Source organism: Nyctereutes procyonoides, unplaced genomic scaffold, assembly GCF_905146905.1.
Source record: "Nyctereutes procyonoides isolate TBG_1078 unplaced genomic scaffold, NYPRO_anot_genome, whole genome shotgun sequence".
Taxonomy (NCBI): domain Eukaryota; kingdom Metazoa; phylum Chordata; class Mammalia; order Carnivora; family Canidae; genus Nyctereutes; species Nyctereutes procyonoides.
This window is the reverse complement of record NW_026575133.1, coordinates 42,634,381-42,650,795: the sequence shown is the minus strand read 5'-3', so window position 1 is coordinate 42,650,795 and position 16,415 is coordinate 42,634,381. Positions and strand designations below refer to the sequence as shown.

The 16,415-nt window shown below is 42.1% G+C and overlaps 1 protein-coding gene across 1 annotated transcript in view; it reads left to right on the top strand.

The window, feature by feature from the left end:
* SP140 (SP140 nuclear body protein) overlaps positions 1-16,415 on the top strand; it is a 64,528-nt gene that overhangs the window by 21,457 nt on the left and 26,656 nt on the right. The window contains 9 exon segments of the mRNA XM_055346112.1: positions 1,838-1,921; positions 2,716-2,799; positions 6,063-6,158; positions 8,362-8,442; positions 9,567-9,650; positions 10,057-10,140; positions 13,600-13,716; positions 14,504-14,524; positions 14,527-14,556. Coding sequence (XP_055202087.1) covers positions 1,838-1,921; positions 2,716-2,799; positions 6,063-6,158; positions 8,362-8,442; positions 9,567-9,650; positions 10,057-10,140; positions 13,600-13,716; positions 14,504-14,524; positions 14,527-14,556 — 681 coding nt within the window.

The following is a 16,415-nucleotide window of genomic DNA, read 5'->3' as shown; positions in this document are numbered from 1 at the left end:
GATCTGTGGACCTGAAGACCAGGGGTCTGGTGGGTACCTACACTGGAATTCTTTCAAGAGCCTTAAACTCGGCCCAGAACTGAGAGCATTGTTCATTCTTCGTTGTTCAAGCTAGATCTAACTCTTCAGTGTTCTTTCCTTCCGTGATAGATCACTATTCATCCATGTCTTTTTCAAGCTGGAAACCTAGAAGTTGCCCATGAGTCCCCTTGCCCCCAATTACATGCCTGCCACTCCTCCAACACGGTCATTTGTCCTTCAGAATATCTCCCACCTGTCCATCTGTCATGTCACCGGTGCCGAGTCTCTAATTCATGTCTCTGTCACTATCATGGTTCTCAGAGGCAGCCTTGTCGCCCTTGCCTCCCTCCTCCCTCCAAACTTGCTCCTGTTAAGTGCGTTATTTGCACTTCAACTAAATGAGACCTTTGGAAATAAAAATTAGATTGTATTATTTTCCTACTTAGGAAGAATAAGAAGTATTTCCTGCTTTTTAATACACCAAGGATTAAATTAAAGCTTATTTCAGTGGGGTCCAGGGTCACTCCCACAACAAGCCCCCTGCCTACTTCCGCAGCTTCATCACCTGCCTATTACACTACTACTTCAAGAGAATTTCTTCTGAAACTTTCTTCTCCAGTAATTTTAATCGTTAAATATCCCCTTGCTATCTGAGTCTTCTCACGTGCCTTATTTAGAACTGGCTTTGTTTCCCATTGCCCTCCACTTACCTTCCTGCGTTCTGGTTACATCCCATTTAACACGTACCATCTCGGGGAGGCATTTCTTTGGAGAAAGCCAGACAGGAACAACTGTGTGTCCCAGAATCCCATGAGTCACATAAACGTTCCCAAGTGCACATTCGGGGATGGAGGAGGGACCCTCTTTCATTCCTATTCATAGTAAGTACTTGGACTTATACTCACAGAACCCCTAGCTTCTCCAGAGAATAACAACTAAGTATAATCCTGTTTATTGACAATGTTATTATTTTGTATCTAATTTTGGAAAAAAAACAAGAGAAACATGGTCCTTCATATCAACTGCTCTCAACTCTAAATGATAATTTTTGTCAAATAGTTTTTGTTATGTTACTGTGATTTTTCAAAGAAGTTTGGCAACAAGATGTCATTTCATCTCCATAGACTTACACATTTAGAGAGATGAGTTGTTGCTTCTTCCTTTTTTATAAAGAAATAGAAGCACTGCAGTGGATAAAGGTCTTTTACCAGGTCAAAGTAGTTACGCAAGTGGAGGAGTAGTTACGCACTGTGGTGATGGTCATGTGGGGCTGGCAGACGGTCAGGGTGGCGAGGGTCACTGGGCCAGAGTTCACACCGGGGAACCCAGGAGGCACATTCAGGTACCCGGGTGAGTAGATCAGGGCCCAGTGCAAGAAGGCCTTCATTGAACAAATGTATGTCAGTCGTGAGAACAGGGAAAGGCAGAAAGAGCTGATAGGATTGGGGCTTGCCACGTGGGATGCAAGAGATCTACAAAGAAAAACTGAGCCACAAGTAGGCAAATTGACAAAAAGCAATGAAGAGCCATAAAGAAGAGAAAGCCCTAGAGGGAACACCAGGGATTCATGGAGGTGTCCAGTCCCTCACGGCATAGAAGCAACAGTGGGTGGTAATAGCCTCGTGAGAAGGAGAAGGGATGTGTGTGTAGGATAATAGAAGAAGAAAAGGCAGAGCGAGGCTCTGGTAGGTCTTAGGCAAAGTCCTTTTTCCCAAGGAGAAGCCCACCTGAGCGCTGAACACCAGAGCTCAGCACAAGTGCCCTGAGGTCTGGTCCCTCATCACGTCTGGTTGGCCATTTCTGCTTTTTCCTTCAGTTTCCTGTGAGCATGAAGCTCCCCAAAGGACGAGTGGAGGTGATATTGAAGAGATCCCCGAACTGCTGCCAGGCAATGGGGGAGGTAATTATGATTTAAATGATCAATTACTTCATTAAATTTATTTGCCTGTCTGTATGCAAGGGACACTTCCTTTCCTTCCCCCAAACACAAATGCACACTTTGACTCAGCCTCCTTCCCCCAAACACAAATGCACACTTTGACTCAGCCTCTGGTTGCTTTCTTCAGGTGTGTGGGAGGCAGAGGGGAAAGGGGCACATCAGTGAAAGGGCTCTCGGGTAAAGAATTGAAGGCTGCAGAATCATGAAAATGTCGACTGGGGGCACCAATGGAGTTGGCTAAGTGGGCCCAATTTTATCCAAATATATATGGACTCTAAATACTACCAGGTTGGGGTTTGTGAGGGGAGAGATAAACTTACTTCCCAGGATTTGCATAGGATCAATGAAATACAGTGTATGGCAGAGACAGAGGAAGTGAGATAAGAGAATAAATAGGGAGATAATGGAGCAAAGAGATGACGAACTTCATGGAAGAGCAAAAAGATAGAAATGCAAACAGATGGCAGAAGGGGGAGAGCGAGTCATAGTCAAGGAGATCATGGCTTTGTGGTGCAGGTGCAGCAACGTGTGGAGACAGGGTTAAAGGGAGAAGAGGGAAGGGGAGAGAAAGGGACGGGGACCTAACAAGGTGCCAAAAAATGCAGAGCAAGTTCTGTGGGTACAAACATACTTTTCTTCCCAAGGAATAGTTCTCCTGCACTCTGAACTTCAGGGCTCCAGTGCTCTCTGAGCATTGGTCACTTCGAGGCAGAGTCCAGGCCAAGTATCTGTCATGTTCCTGTTTCTCTCTTCAGTGTCCTGTGAACCTGTAGCTCTACAAATGGATGAAGGAGGAGAATCAGAAGAAATGCCCAGATTACTACTTTATGATAGAGAAGGTAATTAGGATTTAAATGACCTGTTATCTAATTTAAGCTTTATTTTTCAGTATAAAGGGACACCTATTCTTTTATCTCTTCCTTATTCCTTTTCCATCCATCCATCCATCCATCCATCCTCACATATTCGCGTAGACAAACTATGCCCAGCTTCTGATTGCTTCCCTTGAGAGATACAAGCCATGAAAGAAGATCTCAGACTGGGTGAATGAAAAATATAGAGAGTCATGAAATGAAGAGAGATCAAAGTGATTTAACAATTATACTTAAATAGACATGGAATCTAAATATAACCAAGCTGGAGTGTGTTATCAGGGAGGGGAGATAATTTTCAACCTATTTTCCCTGAGGTTGTGCCAGGAACATGGGCATAATGAGTATAATTGCAATACAGAGAACTCATGTGAAAGAGTTTGAATTCGACCTGGCAAAGGGAAGGATCCTTGCTCATTTGCCAATGGCCACAGTCCAGAGCATTGATAATATGGGAGGAGGAATAGGGATATGGATGAAATACGCAGAAAGTCTAAAATTTAAATTTTTAGTTTTAATTCTCAGGTTGAAAAATTAGAAACAGAAAGTTAGGAACTAGAGAGAAGAGATAGAAGCAGGAACATGAGCACCATGGAAGAAAGGAGGTAAACCCCATAACCTTAGATAGGTAGAGAACATGATGTTAAGTAAGAAATGCAGAGAGAGGTGGGGAGGGAACACTAAGAAACAGAAAGGATGGGAGGGGGCATAGAAATTATACATTGAGAAAAAGCACAAGGAAATGAGTGAAGATTCAGCAGGATGAACACGGGGTACCAGGGATAGAGAAGACAGTTTCTGGACATTGTAGGAATTGAGACAAGAGTCGTTGGTCAGAAACAAATCTGCCAGTAGGGGTGGAACATGCTAACCATGAGTTTTCAGGTTATGATGTCTCCAGTTATCAACACAACACCTATAATATTCTCAGAGGCAGTGGGCCTCCCCCAGGCATCCTTGTCTGCTCCCATCTATAATTTATGATCCCCAACACCTTTGTCGGGCCCACGCTTGTCTTCTAACCTCATTCATCTGAGGGTCTGAATACATCCTCCCTCAACTCACATAGCCCATCAGTCATCAGGTTAGTCAGCTTTACCTCAAACTTGTCTCTTGCCCGTCCATTCCTCTCCACACCCAACATAAACACTCTGGTCACTTGTTTCTACTTACTGGAACCAGCAACAACCTCCAGTCTCATATCTTCCCCCCAGTCATCATTGTTCCCATCACACTCAATCTCTTCAGGTCAACTAGATGACTCTGAAAATACAGGTTGGTTTATCCTACTTTCTCATGTTAAGTCAATTACTGCTTGTTGTCAGAATTAAATTCAATTTCCCTCCCATGGGTTCAGCCTCATGTCTGCTTGTCCTGCAATTACTTCAAAATTTTTTCTAAAACTTTTCCAGTAATTTTAATTATCTGGTTACTCTTTCTCACCTGAGCTTTGGCACATGCTGGGCCCTGTGCTTGGACAGTTTTCTTGCCTACTTGCTCACTAATCAGTGGATGTTAGATACCATCTCAGAGATGCCTTTTCTGATCCCTAGAAAATAATAGGGTAAGAGATGGGGAGAAGACATAAAACATAGCATCAGGGAAGCACAAGAGGAAAAAAGAGGAAAGAAATAAATCAAGACAGTGGCGGCTGGGTGGCTCAGTGGTTGGGCCCCTGCCTTCGGCGCGAGTCATGGTCCAGGGATCCAGGGGGATTGAGTCCCGCATCAGGCTCCCTGTGGGGAGCCTGCTTCTCCCTCTGCCTGTGTCTCTGCCTCTCTCTCTCTAAGTCTGTGTCTCTCATGAATGAATAAATAAATCTTTTTTTTTTAAAAAAAAAAAAAGGAAATAAATCAAGACAAAGAGGACTGCCAAGAGATCCCAAGAGTGAGATACAGAAGAGGCAGATACATGCAGGAAGGGCAAAAATGAGAAAGAGAACAAAGTGTGGGAGACAAGGTGTGCAAGGTCTCTGACAGTCTCTGTCAGATTATTGGGTTGTGGGAGACTTCCTTTTACCTGTGCAAAACCTTAAGACACAGGCATACAAACTCTTGCAGCCTTTGTTTTGTGGACAGGGCAACAAAGTACAGAAAGGCATGCAGGTTATTTTTGCAAGGGCAAAGCAGAAAAGGCAGAGTGGGCAGCAGTAGGTGTGTCACGGAGGGTGACGAAATGTGAAGCCACCTGCCAGTCAGGGAGGGGTCCTCTGGGCAGAACACAAAGAGGAATTCCCAGGAGTCCCACACATTCTCAAAGAAGTGCACCTGCATCCAACATAAGACCTTCATTAAGGAAATAAACTAAGTCATAATTTTAGCCATTCTGACTGGTATCAGGTGGTATCTCATTGTGGTTTTGATTTGTATTTCTCTCATGCTAAGCAATGTTGAGCATTTGTTCATGGGTCTGTTGGCCATTTGTATGTCTTCTTTGGAGAAATGTCTAATGGGGTGATGGGCATTAAGAAGGGCACTTGAAGTAATGAGCACCGGGGGTTGTATGCAACTGATGAATCACTAAATTCTACTTCTGAAGCTAATAATACAGTATATGTTAATTAAATTGAATTTAAATAAAAATTTTTTTTTAAAAAAAAGAAAAACTTGGCATGAGTTTCCAGGTGTTTCAACTATTTGACCATATTCTCAAGGGCCTGTGGACTGAAGAATTGTTTTAACAGCCCCTTCCACTATAATGGAATGTAATCATCAGTCTCCTACCTTGGTATAGGGGAACCATTTCTAGTGCTTTTGATGTTGGGCCTGTTTCATTTAAAAAATAAAATATTCTTGAGTTTAAAAAAAATAAGGGAAAAACTAATGTTGATGGGGAGAGAAAGGAAATGCTGAGAGAGAGCATGGGAATGGACTCAATCACTTGAGCTTGAGGACATCTAGAGTAAGAAAGCTAAAAAGGATAATAGGAGAAAGGAGATACTTTATCACTGAAAAACAAAAACAAAAACCAAGGCCTCAAAACAAGAGATGGGGGAGAAGCCCAAACAATGGAAGAGAAATACAGAAATACAGAGATGTGTGGAGGCAGAAATGCAGGTGAGAAGTGAGCAGAGGAGGTGCAACAAGTTGGCAGAAAGCAGAACAAGACAGTGTGGCTCCCAGGGGCAGCATGGAGCAGGCCGGTGCCCTTTCCCATCCTGGTGGGCACGGACATGCTGAGGTCTGCTCCCATCACCCTCCATGGTCCATCCTGTCCTTGTTTTTCTGCAGTGACCTGTGACCCCGGAGTTCCTTCAATGACTAATGAAGAGGAACCAGAGGAGATGCCAGAGGAGATGCCCAGCCTACCAGCAGAAGAGGAACAAGGTAATTCTGATGTACATTTCCCAACTACCTCAATAAATATTTGTTTTCTGATCAGCATGAAAGGAAAATCTCACCTTTCTCCCATCCTACCATTCTATTCTTCATATTCACGTACATACAGGTGAGACTGGCCATTTTCTGTTTTGCTCTTTTCAAACTGTGAGTGAGACTAGGAACAGTGAGCAGAGCTCCTGAGAGAATGTAAGGAGGCAGGATATAGCAAAGGTAGGCCGAGGCACCAGAGCAGAAGGGCCTGGGTGATTTTGTTAAATGCTCATTAAAAATTCAGACTCCAGCAGGTTATGGCAATTGAGGTAATGAGATCTATTTTCTTTCTGGTACCACTTCTGGAAGTGTCAGGAATATGGAAATCAGTTTTGGGAATGATTGATAGGTTTGCACTTTTAGAAGGTCCCTTGGGAGATGGTTAGCGTAGCAGCGCTGGTACGGGAAGGCTGTCTGCTACTGTGGTCCATGTGAAAAGGGAAGAACTTTTGTCATTTTTTAGAAGACGCATCTGTGAGAATGAGGAAAATAGATAAAATAATGGAAATCTTACAGCCAGCCAGAAGCAAAGACTCAGAGAAACATAGATAGAAAAGGAGGAAGTGAAAGACAACATGGAAAGGGTGTAAGCTCATGACGAAACGAGATATGGAGATTAAAAAAAAAGAGAGATTATATAGTAATTTGGCAAATAAATGCCAAAATCATAATAATGTGGAAAGAGGCACAAATAAAACTATGTAGAGAAAGAGTTGTATCAAAATAATTTAAAAATCAATAAGGAGTGGAAACTGCCATATGGAGAAGGGAGAAGTTGGGATTTTGTAAAGCTGAAGTATGAGTCTAGACAGGAGCATCTTTCAGCAAAAGGGGTGTCTATCTTATTAGTGAGTTTTCAGATTTAATCTCCCCAGTGGTGCCTGGAACATATTCAGAGAGTAATAACCTTCTCCCTGGCAGTCTCAGCTACTCCCAGGTAACAGAATGAGTCTCGAGTGCATGCCTGCTAGGGACACCTGCATCCCAAGGTCATCTGTCTACGTACCTGGAGGCATTTATCACAGGATCCTCTCCATTGGGATGACTCCGGAACAGACGCTTCCAAAATTGAAACTAACACCTTCTTCCGTGAAACTAGAAACACCTTCTCCAGAGTTTGCTCCCTCATTAATGGGAACATGAATGTCCCATTTCCTCTTGTTCCCATTCTACCCGTTTTCCCGACTTTAGCACGATTGGTATTTGCAAGACATCAATCAGATCATATTATTTTCCCACATACATCTGGTGACCTTTGTTGCCTTAGGATTAAATCAGTTATCCTTTCTGTGGCTTTCTTCGTCTCCCACTCACCATGAGGGGCCAGCCTATTGCTTCTGCCTCACCTCTAGTGAAAGTATAAATATTTTCAGTGATTGAGATGTTCTGATCTTTCTTTCTTTTCTTCTTTAAAAAAAGATTTTATTTATTTATTCATGAGAGACACACACAGAGAGAGGGGCAGAGACATAGGTAGAGGGAGAAGCAGGCTCCCAATGGGGAGCCTGATGCAGGACTCGATCCCAGGACCGTGGGACCATGACCTGAGCCAAAAGCAGATACTCAACCACTGAGCCACTCAGGTGCCCTAATCTTTCTTTTATACATGACCTTTGGGCAACTTTTCTCTGTGTTTGCTGGTGTTGCCTTGACTAATCGGCTCCTTATCCTATCCCCTGATCAGGTTCGACTATCCTATTTCAGGGATGCCTCTCCCAGCATAGAAGAAAGGGAACAAGAAGAAACTGAATAAGATAGGGAAGGGGAATAAAGACACTAAAGAGTGTCAGAGGTGCAAGAGAAAAAGAGACAGAAGAAAAGGAAACAGAACATGTCCAAACAAAGAGAAGCACCTGGAGACACCGGCAGGAGGAGACAAGGGCAGAGACAGAAGTAATGAGCAGAAGTGATGGGAAAGGGGAAGAAGTAGAGAGAGAATTAGGTGTACATGACGGGAGGAAGATGGTGGATGGTCCTCAGGCTCTGGTGATGGCATCAGGAGTGAGTCAGCCTGCAGGCCGGTGAGCCCAGAGATGAACCAAATGGTTTGGGACAGGGACAGTCCCTGAGTGTCCCATGGTTTCACTATGAGTTTTCCTACCATGGTCGCCTTGGGTTGTGCACTGAGACGGCTGGTGGGTTTCATTCCTTTCTGCAGAGCATGATGATGCCCACTGGGAGGCCAGTGATGAAGAAGAGCCTCAGGAAACCTTGAGCTCCCCACCAACATGTGGGCCAGGTAAGGAAGGGATTGCCAGCTCTGGGCTGCAGGATATCCGGAGCTGAATTCAGAGCTGAACAGCATGACCCTTATTGTTAGAACAGATGTATTCCCTCGTCATGTTGTAGTAGATAAATACCGGCAAAAACTGTCTTTTTTCCTTCACGCTTTTTATGTCTATTTATAGGAAGGACTCAGTATTCTGATTTTAATCCCTACCTGCTTCTTATTTTCTATAAAGAATAATAGTTAAAGTATTTATCTAGTGCTTAATATTATTATTATATTGTCAGAATCTTGGGTAGGCTTCAAATGACACATGGTTCTGAGATCTATTTGGCAGAAGGAAAGATCAAGGGCTTTTGAACTGAAATTATAGTTTTTGTCACATTTTTGTCATCAGATTATTGGATTATATTGTGCTTTTTTTCTTTTCAAAGTACCGTGGCAAGTGAGTTTTCCTCATCAAGCTTTAGGACTTAGCTAGGAAAACTGATATTATTCCTCCTTAGAGAAAGACATGGATGCACAAGCAAAGGATTCTTGTTTTTGCATGAGATCAAGTAGGAGGAAGAGCAGAGACCCATGCCCTGAGCATCTCATTGCAGGTAGTGGCTGTATGAGGCAGGGGTCGATGTGGTCACACAGAAGAGTCCAAAGAGAGATCTGTGGCTCCCAGGGGGAATACAACAGGGCCTAAAGCAGAGAAACTTCCACTTCACTAATAAAGAATGCCAGTAGGAAGGGGAAGACATCAGGAGAGACAGTGATAGAAGGAATGGATGCTGTTATAGGAAGTGGAGAGACCTGGAAAAACAGAGCTAGGAGAAATAAGCAGAAAAGAAAAAATCAAGATCACCATGGAGGGGAAAAAAGGTAGAAAAGTAAAGAGATAGGAGAAGTCAGGGGAGTGGAGCCCACAACATCAAAGATGCACAAATATTCTCCTAGTGCGGAAGAAGAAATGTTTGGAGGCAGGTCTATGGGAAGGAAATGGGGAAGCAGAGAATAGGAGAGACAAGTGAGAGAGGGCTTGATTGGATCTTGGGTGGGTTCCTTGGAACAAATGTCCCTTTTCCCAAAGAGTGGCTCTCCTGTGTTCTGAACATCCTGGCTCAGCTCATTTCTTTACTTCCCTTCAGGGTCCCATGATCCTGAGGCTCTCCAAATAATCAGTGAAGAAGAACCAGAGGAGATGCCCAGCCAAGTGCTATCTGATGGAGAAGGTAATTATGATTTAAATTCCCATTTAATTAACTGAATCTTTGTTTTTCTGTCGACAAGGAGGAAAATCACCCCTTTCTTCTCCTCTCCTCTGCCGCTCCCTTTCAGTTACCCATATGTAAGAAACGTGAAAAGCCAAATGAAAACGATCAAAAATAGAGAGAATATTAGATGTATAGGAAGGGTGAGAGATGGGTGGGCCATTCTCAGCCTCTGATGATAGTGATACAAGCCATGCTAACTCCCAGGTCAGGTGAACTCCAAGGCAAGAGGGTCTGAGGGCAGGGACATTCCCACCTGGAAGATACTCGAGCCACCTTGGTTGTCTGGTTTTCTTAGGGTGAATTTTCCTGGTATGATTTCCATTGGTCATATGGTGGATCCACTAAGGGATTTTATTCTATTCAGCAGAGAGTAGCAGTGACTGTTTAGAAATGTGTGATGAAGGAGAACTCCAGGAAGACTTGAGCTCACCACCAGAAAATGGATCAGGTAAGGGAGGGGATATGTATGGCTGGATTTCCTTCTCTTTTCTCAAACGGACGAAGAGTATTCCATTGTGTATCTCTCTCTCTACCACATTTTCCTTATCTACTCATCTGTTGATGGACACTCCTAGGTTGTCTCCATGTATTGGCTATTGTAAACAATGCTGCAATAAACATGGGGCACAGATATCTCCTTGACATTATTATTTTTTTCCTTCTGATATATATACCTATAAGTGGAATGGCTGGATGATATGGTGGTTCTAATTTTTAATTTTTTGAGGAACCCTCATACTGTTCTTCATAGTGGCTGTACCACATTACGATCCTACTAACAGCATGCCAAGGCTTCCTTTTTCACACATCTTCATGAGCATCAGTTATCTCTCATGTTGATAGTTTCTTTTTCTTAACATCAACTCTGCCATATAGCATAACCTAAAAATGGGGGTAATATCTCGTGATATTCGCAGTCCCTTGGAGCCAAGAAAGGAAATCTTGAGGGGACATTGAGAATTTTGCCTATGACGGTGAGGCAGAATTTCTAGAAAATAATTGTCCAGATGAGCCATTGACTTTTCAAGTAAATAATATAAACTATTCTTATCAAATGGGACATCAAACAAAGCTGAGCATAAATGCATTAAAGAAAAGAATCTGGCTTTAGAAAAGATTATAGTAATTGGGTTAGACTCTACAGAGAAGTGAGATATACCTACCTTGTCGATTGCCTGCAGATCTTGAACCATGCATAGTGTAGACATACTAATGTTCAGATCAATTATAAATTGATTATGTGCAAGAGAATTTTCTAGGATCTAAAGTTATTCTTCCTTCAGTACTTTTAACCTAGTAGCTTCCTTCTTTTCTTTCTTTCTTTCTTTCTTTCTTTCTTTCTTTCTTTCTTTCTTTGTTTTTCTTTTCTTTCTTTCTTTCTTTCTTTCTTTCTTTCTTTCTTTCTTTCTTTCAATTTTATTTATTGGAGAGAAAGCAGGAGCAGGGGGTAGGAGCAGAAGGAGAGGGAGAAGAGGACTCCTCGCTGAGCAGGGAACCTGACATGGGACTCCATCCCAGGACTCAAGCTCATGACTCAAGATCATGACTTAAGCTAAAGGCATATGCTTAACCTACTGAGCTGCCCAGGTGCCCCTTAATCTGGTAGTTTCATTTGCAGAATAGATCCTTACTTATTAAATTTATAAGGATTTTTTTAAAATAAAAGAAAGAAACTGTTAGATGATGGTCTGAAAGTAGCAGTTATTGGTTGGGACATGGGAATTATTGGTCATCTTTCTCTCTTATAGAAATACTATCAAATGCACTGTTTACTTTTGAAGTGTCCAGAGTTCTCCTTTGAAACAAAAATTCATCTTTCGTGAAATTTTGCCACTTATTAAGATAAGTGCAAGAATCATTCTGAGAGTACAAAGAGGAAGCTGAGTCCTGTCAGTGGGAGACTGTAGCTTTGGCCAAGATATGTGCATGACAAATAGGAACAAGGTCACCGTCCTTAGTGTGAAGGGTGTCCTGCAAGTGAATGGAGTATTGGGTTCCTCCATGGAGTAGAGACTACAATGGGAAATACGATTGATTACATGATAATAGTTGACCTCAGATTATGTGAAAACAAATTATTTTCTCTCAAAAATTGACAAGAGGGTTTGAGGAGGGACTCAAGACCAAGGGTGACCAAATATCTTTGCACAAATTAGCTACTGCCCAACGGGTCCACTTCCAATAATTAGTTTTGTATAGAGGACTTATCAGGTCTCTGTCTCCATCTATATGCTTTGGATCACTTTCTTCTAACATTCAAGAAGCACAAGAAAATAAGGAGCAAACAAACACACATAAGACAAGACTTTGAAAAATGTAAGAGTAAATGAAGCAGTGGAAGAATAAAAATATTAACAGAATATTTGCTAAATGGTGTAACTCCAAACCAAGATGTCTGACTACTTTGTGTCTAATTGCATATACATCTTTAAACAATAAGATTAACTCATAAATAGGAACTCAATGACACAAGCCAGAGCTCAACTTCTTGTTGAGATGGATTAATCAGAAAGACAATCTGAATTGGGCACAAAAGGCTGTGGATTTACACCTGTTGGCCCAAGGATCCCACAGGACATTCCTAGACAAGAGTCTTTAAGATTGGGGCACTTGGGTGGCTCAGGGCATTAAGTGTCTGCCTTAGCTCAGGTCATGATGCCAGGGTCATGGGACAGAGTCCACCCAGGGCTTCCTGCTCACTGGGAAGCATGCTTCTCCTTCTTATCCGCTTCCTGCTCCCCCTGCTTGTGATCTCTCTCTGTCAATGAATAAAATCTTAAAAAAAAAAAAAAGAATCTTCAAGATGGCTTGGTGGGACCTCCATTTTTGGAGGGATAGACCATCATGCCATTTCTGAAGCTAAAAGAGGGATTTATTGCTTGCTAAGCTAAGTGCATTGTGGGAGGAGGTGCAGTACTTATAAGACATAGTTTCTTTTAAAAAGGAAATGGTTTTTACGTAGAGTTTTAGAAAGCCTGTAGTTCAGGAACGGTACACTTTCAGAACCCAGGAGTGTCTATAACTAGGTTATCATTTAATCAGAGACACAGGTTTTCTGGAGTGTGGCTGTTGCTGATTGGCTGATTTTCAGAAGCGTAACTCTGTCTTTGATTGGCTGGCTTTAGATGTGGTTAGTGATGTAAGCAGTGATGGCCCAATTGGGATGACTTTAAAACCCGTTCTGGTAATTGTTTTTTTATATTTTTCAAAGAATAGCTGGGTTTCCTAGAAAGATAAGATCTTTTTATTTTATTCTTAGGGTTACAGGTAGAAAAGTAGGTGTAGAGAAAGCAAGATGAGGTACAAAAGAGCAAAAGCATGGCTTTGGCAGCTCTCGGTTGTGATTATTGGAGCAGGTGTAGTCTTCTCTCAAAAGGCAGTTCAGTTTTGCTCAGAATATTACTTCCAGCCTGCTACCCTATGAAGGACAGATGATTATGACTTAAAAAATAATAAAAACAGAAACAGAGGCTGGGGGCTCCTGGGTGGCTTGGTCAGTTAAGCGTCTGCCTTAGGCTCAGGTCATAATCCTGGAGTCCTGGGATGGAGCCCGCCTGGGGCTCCCTGCTCAGCAGGGAGTCTACTTTTCCCTCTGTCCCTCCCCTCTGCCTGTGCTCTCTCACATTCTATCTCTCTCTTAAATAAAATCTGAAAGAAAAGAAAGAAAGAAAGAAAGAAAGAAAGAAAGAAAGAAAGAGAAAGAAAGAAAGAAAGAAAGAAAGAAAGAAAGAAAGAAAGAAAGAAAGAAAGGCTGATAAAGAGAAAAAGACTTAAAGGAAGGGCCAGAGATAAGGAGGGTCAATGAAAGATTTCAGAGGAGGAAGCAGAGAAAAGGAGATCAAGAAAGGCACAGAAAAGGGGATCCCTAGCTAAATGAAAGTCTTCATACTTTACATTTTTGGCCCAGAAGCTGAGCTACCAGCATATGGAAATGAGAAGTGTTCCTGTGTTATGTGCTCCTCAAAGTATGTGCCAGAAGGTCCAGAAGCAAGTACTGCAAGTAGCCAAGCACGTGACACGATGGGTGAGGCCACCGTAGGGAAATGGGATGAGGGTGACTCTATGAGCAGGGTGATGGCAGGTGGTCTGGTCCATTCCCATATCCTGTTCCCTACTTTGCTTGACCTGACCCATTTGGGAAAAGTAGAGAGCCAAGAGACCATCTTAAAGTCATGTTTAACAGGATGGGCCCTGCTGATTACGCATGAGTGATGTAGTAGAAACATGCTTTTAAAGATGGCAGTATCTTGTTTACTACATTAGTCCACTAATAATAAAGACTTGTATTTACCCAGTGATTTCTATCCCTCTCACACCCAGTCTTCTGTGGAGCCCAAGAAAGCCAAGCTTACTTCTGCTAGATAACAGTGTCATTTTGTCACAACCTTTGAAAAATCTCAAAAGACAGCTAGTCATGCCACTTGCTTGTCAGAAAGAAAGCACATGTTTTTGATGGATGCCCTCTAGCATGTCACTGGTTTATCTAGTGATTTCCTGTAAATGTTTGCATGTAAGATTTTATTTAATCCTCACAAAAATCTTAAGACCTAAACAATTATCCTTGAGTAAACTGAGTACATGGGTATTTCAGAGTGTTTTTCCAAGCACCGTTGAGAAACAAAGGAAGACCCAGGGCCCTTTCTGGACTCCTACTTCTCAATTCAGTACGTTTTAAGTCCTTTCAGAAAGAAGAGAAGAAAAAGCAATGACCCAAATGTCTTTATAAATCCAAGTCTTCTGCAGTGTGAATAATCCTAAAATGTCTTAACTTTTATTTATTGATTTCCTCACCCTCACCTGTTTTTCTCCAGATACTGCAGATCTTGGAAACAATCTTCTTCGGGAAAACTCAAGAGGAAGAGAAGTAAGAATGCATAAGATTTTACTTGCTTTTGATACTAAATAGGAATTTGTAATGCTAGCATTACATTGTTACTATTTATAATAATAAGTGATAATAATATGATGTCTGCCCAAAGATGTCTATATCTTAATCTCTGGAATTTGTATTATCTATTATCTTAAGATGGCAAAAGAGATTTTACAGAAATAATTAAGTACGGATGTTGGAAGGGAAGATAGTTCTGGATTAGCTGGGTACACCCAATATAATGGAGCAGGCTTGGAAATGTGGAGAGCTGCTCCCGGCTGTGGGAAGAGTGGGAGTGGCTGTGGAAAGTAGTCACAGAGAGATGCCGTATTATTGGCTGGAGGAGGAGGAACATAGAGAAAAGGAACCAGGAATATGATGACCTCTGGGAGCTGGGAAAGTCAGGGAACTGTATTCTACTCCACAGCCTCCAGAAAAGGATGAAGGCCTACTAGAACCTTGATTCTAGCTCAGAGACCCTTGTCAGACTTCTACCCAACATAACTGTGAGATAGTTAATTTATGTTGTTTTAAGCCACGAAATTTCTAGTCATTTGTTATGGCAGCAATAGAAGAGGAATGCAGACTTTGAAGGTGGAGTGCAGCTGTGATGCATTCCTAAAATGTGGAAATAGTTTTGGAATTGGGTAATGGGCAGAGGGAAGAATTTTAAGTGGAATAATAGAAAATGTCTAGGTTGACTTGAGCAATTTGTTAGAAATATGGGGCTGAAGACTGCTAGAGAAGGCTTGGAAGTGCAGAACATGGTAGAGAAAACCTATTTTGTCTTAGAGCATATGCAAATCATGATGAAGACTTAGTAGAAATATGGAAGTTCAAGGTGTCACTGGTAAGGGCTCTGAAGGAAATAAGGAACATGTGTTTGAAAACTAGAGAAAAGGGAATCCTTAGTATATAGTGGCAGAAAGCTTAGCAAAATTCTGTCCTGCCAATAATGCGGAAAGCTGAACTTTCTGGATATATAGCTAAGGAGGTTTCTAAGCAAAGTGATAAAGGTGCAGCTGGTTTCATTTTGTTGCTCATAGTAAAATGTAAGGGGAAAGAGGTAAATCAAAGGAAGAACTGCTTTGCAAAAAGAATCAGGACTTGACGATGTGAGAAATTCTCAGCCTTTCCAAGCTGTAAAAGATGCTAAAATTAGAAGCTTCACTGCCGGGAAAGTGTGGTCTGTAGTGACAACCAAGAGTATGGCCGTACAGCTTTCTGCTAATGCACCAGAAGTAGTGAACGCTCAGAGTATTTAGTCATAAGGAAAAGGTTCTTTGAAGGGATTACGTTTGTGACACACAGATTAGCTTGGCCATGTCAGCAGAAGTAAAAAAAAACAAACAAACAAGAACATCCATGATTGTATAGAAAAGATCCATGGAAGAGTCTATCTAATGGAGGAGATCCTCATGACATACACAAGAGTGCTATGATCCCTAAGAATCTTCTATCAACAGAAACAAGGACATCCATGTCCCAATCTCTGGAACCTGTAACCAATTTACTTCACATGGCAAGAGACTTTGAGGGTGTAATTAAGCTAAGGGTCTTGAAATGGGGGGATTGTCCTGGATTATGTGGATGGCCCCAATCAAGTCATATGGGTCTTTAAAATCAGAAACCCTCTTCTCCTGTGGAGAAAGGGATATGTGATGGTTAATGATCAGAGCAGTGCAGTGTGACTGGTTTGAAGATGAAGGCAGAGGGCCATGATCCAAGAAATGGGGGCAGGCTTCAGAGGTTGGAAAACGTAAAGAAATGGGTTATCCCCTGTCGCCTCCAGTAAGGAACAAAGCCCTGTAGACACCTTGATTTTAGCCCCATGAGACTTGTGTCAGATTTCA